The 4,664-nt window shown below is 35.5% G+C and overlaps 2 protein-coding genes across 2 annotated transcripts; one reads left to right on the forward strand and one right to left on the reverse strand.

Moving 5' to 3' along the window:
* Positions 1–50: 50 nt before the first annotated feature.
* On the forward strand, positions 51–904 carry LOC125844427 (kinesin-like protein KIN-5D). Its single transcript, XM_049523742.1, has 3 exons — positions 51–89; positions 142–297; positions 374–904. The coding sequence occupies exons 1-3, from the start codon at positions 51–53 to the stop codon at positions 902–904; spliced, it is 726 nt and encodes a 241-aa protein (XP_049379699.1).
* A 1,034-nt stretch (positions 905–1,938) lies between these two features.
* Positions 1,939–3,050, reverse strand: LOC125843734 (chitinase 2-like). Its single transcript, XM_049522920.1, has one exon. It carries the CDS (start codon positions 2,978–2,980, stop codon positions 2,063–2,065), a length of 918 nt encoding a protein of 305 aa, XP_049378877.1. The 5' UTR covers positions 2,981–3,050; the 3' UTR covers positions 1,939–2,062.
* Positions 3,051–4,664: the final 1,614 nt, after the last annotated feature.

Here is a 4,664-nt window from a genome sequence, read left to right on the forward strand (position 1 = left end):
AAAATAAAGCATTTTCATAATTCTCACTAGACCTGTAGTATACACTCTAAATGAATTTGTCCATTACAGTTCACAATGAGTTAAAACCGGTTATTTGTGTTCAAGACCCTAACTTTATGTTGGATAATTCTTCTGTCTCAGGTGTTTGGTCCAACATCCCAACAGAAGGACCTGTATGATTCTGCAATATGGCCTATTGTTTTTGAAGTTCTAGAGGGATATAACTGCACCATTTTTGCTTATGGGCAGACAGGAACAGGAAAAACTTATACAATGGAGGGAGGGGCAAGAAAGAAGGTTGGTGGTTGATAGAAATGTGTTTGTTTCTACTAGCTACTTCTTCATACTAATTGTTAAATTTGCCCCATTTAAGAATGGGGAATTTCCAAGTGATGCAGGTGTTATCCCCCGAGCTGTTAAACAAATTTTTGAGATATTGGAAGCTCAAAATGCTGAATATAGCATGAAAGTAACACATTTGGAGCTTTATAATGAGGAGATCACAGATCTTTTAGCTCCTGAGGAATGCACAAAGTATGTAGATGATAAATCTAAAAAACCAATAGCGCTAATGGAAGATGGTAAGGGTGGAGTTTTAGTTAGAGGTTTAGAAGAGGAGATTGTTTCCACTGCAAATGAAATCTATAAGATCTTGGAGAAAGGTTCAGCTAAGAGGCGTACAGCAGAGACTCTTCTTAACAAACAGAGTAGTCGTTCTCACTCTATTTTCTCTATCACAATTCATATCAAGGAATGCACTCCAGAAGGGGAAGAGATGATCAAATGTGGCAAATTGAACCTTGTAGACCTTGCTGGTTCTGAGAACATATCACGTTCTGGTGTAAGGGAGGTAAGATGTAAAAATATCCGACTGCCAGGCCATTGCGTTTGGCAGTATACTTAATGAACCCTTTAGTTGCCACAATTTGCTGAAATAGTGTCAAAACATCCAAGAAGCTTAAAAGCTCACCCTAAACTCATTTGGTACTTTCCGAACACAAACCAAATATGCTACTAGCTTGAAAATGACATTTCGGACTCATGAAATCGTTGGAATTTGAATTTGAGGTCTCCTTGACCCGGTATCCGATAAGGCGTCAAGAAACTAACTTTAGGCTCAAAAACTCGAAATGCACTCGGGGCCTCTAAAAATTCAACCAAGACTCATTCTAGACTTAGAATCACCCCCTGAATCCAATGGTGCCCTCGAAATTCCATTTCGAGCACCGGAACCTCGTTTGATGACCAAAGTCAACTCTTGATCAAAATTTCACAATTTTTGCAGCTTAGGACCTCAAATCTTCGTTTTAACTTCAAATTCGACTCCGTAAATTCTCATAGACCCGTTTCGACATTCTAAAACTGCTGAAATCGACGGAAATCCGATTCGAGTCTCGAAACTCCAAATGACTCAAAATAACACTTTTAACCAAACTTTAACTCTTAAAAACTTAACTTTCCAAAAACTCAACTTTTCATCAATTTTCCTTCAAACCAACTTCGAAAATACAACAATTAGGACTCGGGGCAACTATCGGAAGGGGTAAAACGGTCATTTTGTGAAAATTTCCAAAAATGACCTTTAGGGTCATTACAGTTTGTTACGATTATTTTTATGTTTATATAGTAGATGTTGAATCTCTTTCGACTTCTTTGTGTGTTTAGTTATTGATATTTTGAAACCCCTTAGTGAAAGTCTTGGCTCTGTCGTTGTTGTAGGAGTTGTAAGAAATGATAGTGTTGGTACCACTCTTGTTTCCTGTCAATGCACCTAGTTTGGTCACAGGAAGTGTTGAGAGCTTCATAGTCGCGATTTGGAGAGAGTGATTGTTGAGAGATTTGGTGTTAATGGGGCGCTTGTTGCTGGAAAGTCTGAAATGCAGTGAGACCAAAGATGAACGAAAGAATAGTTTCCTTAACCGAAAAATGCACAATATATTCATAAACTAAATAGTAGTATATATATATTGATTCAAATCCTCAGAAATTTATTCAAACAAAGAGGTGTGACATAGTTTTGGGTTTAAATGACTATTACAGTATTGTACATGATATGAAAGCACTAGTGGGATATGGCTAATAATGCTTGTGATTGCTTCTCATATTCGAAACCATTTGATTTAGAATCATCAGCACTCCACACAAATATTCCAACCAACTCTCCTTTACTTTTAAGCTCACTACACGCTGTGAAAAATCCATTTTCTGGTGATAATCCACTGATCCCATCAGTGCTGAAGCTAGCCAAGATCCTTCCCCCTTCATAATTTGATCTTTGAGTAGAGAAATAGTCCATGAATTGAGACACAGTGGTTCCCTTATCATACCCGTAAAATTGAAAGTTAACATAGTCTATAACTTGACTATAGCTTTTCCATAGTGCCTTGTAATGACTCTGAATTTCATCATCATCATACGGAGCTATGGAAGCAAATGAAATAACTCCATTGTTTTTCAGAGTTGTAATTAGCTTGCCTATGCACTCTGCAAAAGTGTTAGGATCAGCTTGGAAATGTTCATAATCGATATCAATTCCATCCAAATTGTATTGCTTAATGATATCTGTAAGAGAAGAAACAGCATTTGAAACCCAAGAATCAACTGAAGAAGGATTGAAATACGCGCTGCTTCTACCAACACTGTCCCCTCCTAAGCTCAATGCTACTTTAACATTAGAATGTTGGTTTTTAATTGCGGAAACAGCAGAAGGGGTGAAGTTATCTGTGTCCCAAAAGACGTTGAATTGACCATTGGTGGGAGATGGAGGAGAAGAAGACATTGTATAGTCAATAGCAAAGGAAAGAATGAAGTGAAATTCGACGCCAGAGTCAATAGGGACATCACTAAATTTGACATTTTTGAACTCTGCTCCAATGTATTCCCTGAAAATATTGGAATTTCCAGGTGCAGCATTGATTGGTGATTGAAAAAGTAAGAATTGAAGAACAAAAAATGAAACTATAATCTTGGAGAGCTCCATGAAGTTGAGAAATGTTTAAATTTGCTTTATAATATGCTAGAATGGATTGAAGATGTGGAGTTTAAATAAATGGTCCTTTCGTAGATTTTTTGAATGTATGGTTATTTTTTATTTTAAATCAAAGACCACATGGGTCAAGAATTTTATTAAACTAAAAGAAAATATATACAAAATTTGAATGTATGATTGGTGTATTAGTCAAAAGAGAAATTTAAAAGTGTTGGCTTTTAGCGTAACGTTTAAGTTGGTTGGTGAGTCATGAATGTGACAAACAACAAGTAGTACTACTGTTGACACCCAATTTTGACCCTCCCCGATAATAATTAATTTCTGAGTTTCTTAATTTTCAAACGATTGAAAATAATTGACTTTATAAAATTTAAAATATTTTTCAAGTTAGTTTAAATGGTTTGTCACTTTTTATAATTTTTAAATAATATGTGTATACTTTTGAACTTTATAAATATTCAAAAATCGTCTCAAAATATTTTGTTTAATTAAATATTTGGTTAGTTTGTTTAGTTATTTAGTAGTTTGCAATTTTGAGTTAATCAGTTAGTTTATAATTAAGTTAATTATTATATAATTATGTGGTTAATTAGTATATTTTATGAAGGTTCAAAAATTGTCTCAAAAAGATTTTAGCTTTATTTAAACATTTGATTATTTAGTCGTTTATATTGTTAAATTAATTAGTTTATAATTAAGTTAATTATCTTATCTCGTTAAGATTAAAAAGCTCACAAATTAATTATGTCAATTCGTCTAAAATTAATTCATTTGGCTACCCTTTTAATCCGCTTGGTTAAATTGTCAATTAGTTCCTATCACAACTTTAGCCTAATCTAACCATTCATTCAACCCATTTAATAGACCAAAGTATGGGCCACCTTTCAGCAGCTTATTCCCAGGCCCAACTCCTATTCTTAATTCCTAGTCCACCAATTTTAACCCAAAAATAATAACAACAATGTACAATGTTCATCCCAGCAAATACATCAGCCATACATACGCAAAACAGCACCCACACGACTCCAGCACGCTCTTCTTCTCCCTCGCGTGACCAGACGCGAAACTCAAAAATTGACCCGAAACACGCGCCCCCATCTCCTTCCTCAACGTCTCTCTCCATAGTACTAACAGAGCAATAGCAGGCACGCGCATTCTCCCTTTCCTCTTTCGGAATAGGGCGAAAATCTCAGAAAAAAGAGGTCTCCCTAAATTGGTGAAAGATTTTTGGAGTTTTGAAATTCGAAATGGGCCTTGTCTCATCCGGATTTTGATTCCTTTCCCCCCATTTTCGAACCCTAGATTTCCCCTTTAAATCCCCCATCTTCCTCATTTCTTTGGGGGGCGTTGAAAAAAAGCAAGGCTGGAGAGAAAAATTGTTTAAAAACTTTTGAGTTATCAGTGAAATACATAGGCTTTTTGAGGCGAAAATAGATCAAAAGGTCCACAAAACATTACAGAGTGTTTAGGTTCTATTTTTCTTTTCCAAAACGAGTTCATCCGAACCCTCAGAGTCGGATCTTGGTAGTGAAAGCTCGTTCTCATTCAGTTCGTTTCCCAGTTCCTGCTCAAAAAGAGGTATTTTCTTTCCCATTAAACTAGTTGGTTTAGCTCTTTGCCTTAGAATTATTTTTTTTTCTTCTCTTTTTTGAGTTGTTTCGATTAGTTTCGTTTA

This window comes from Solanum stenotomum, chromosome 11 (genome assembly GCF_019186545.1).
Source record: "Solanum stenotomum isolate F172 chromosome 11, ASM1918654v1, whole genome shotgun sequence".
NCBI lineage: Eukaryota > Viridiplantae > Streptophyta > Magnoliopsida > Solanales > Solanaceae > Solanum > Solanum stenotomum.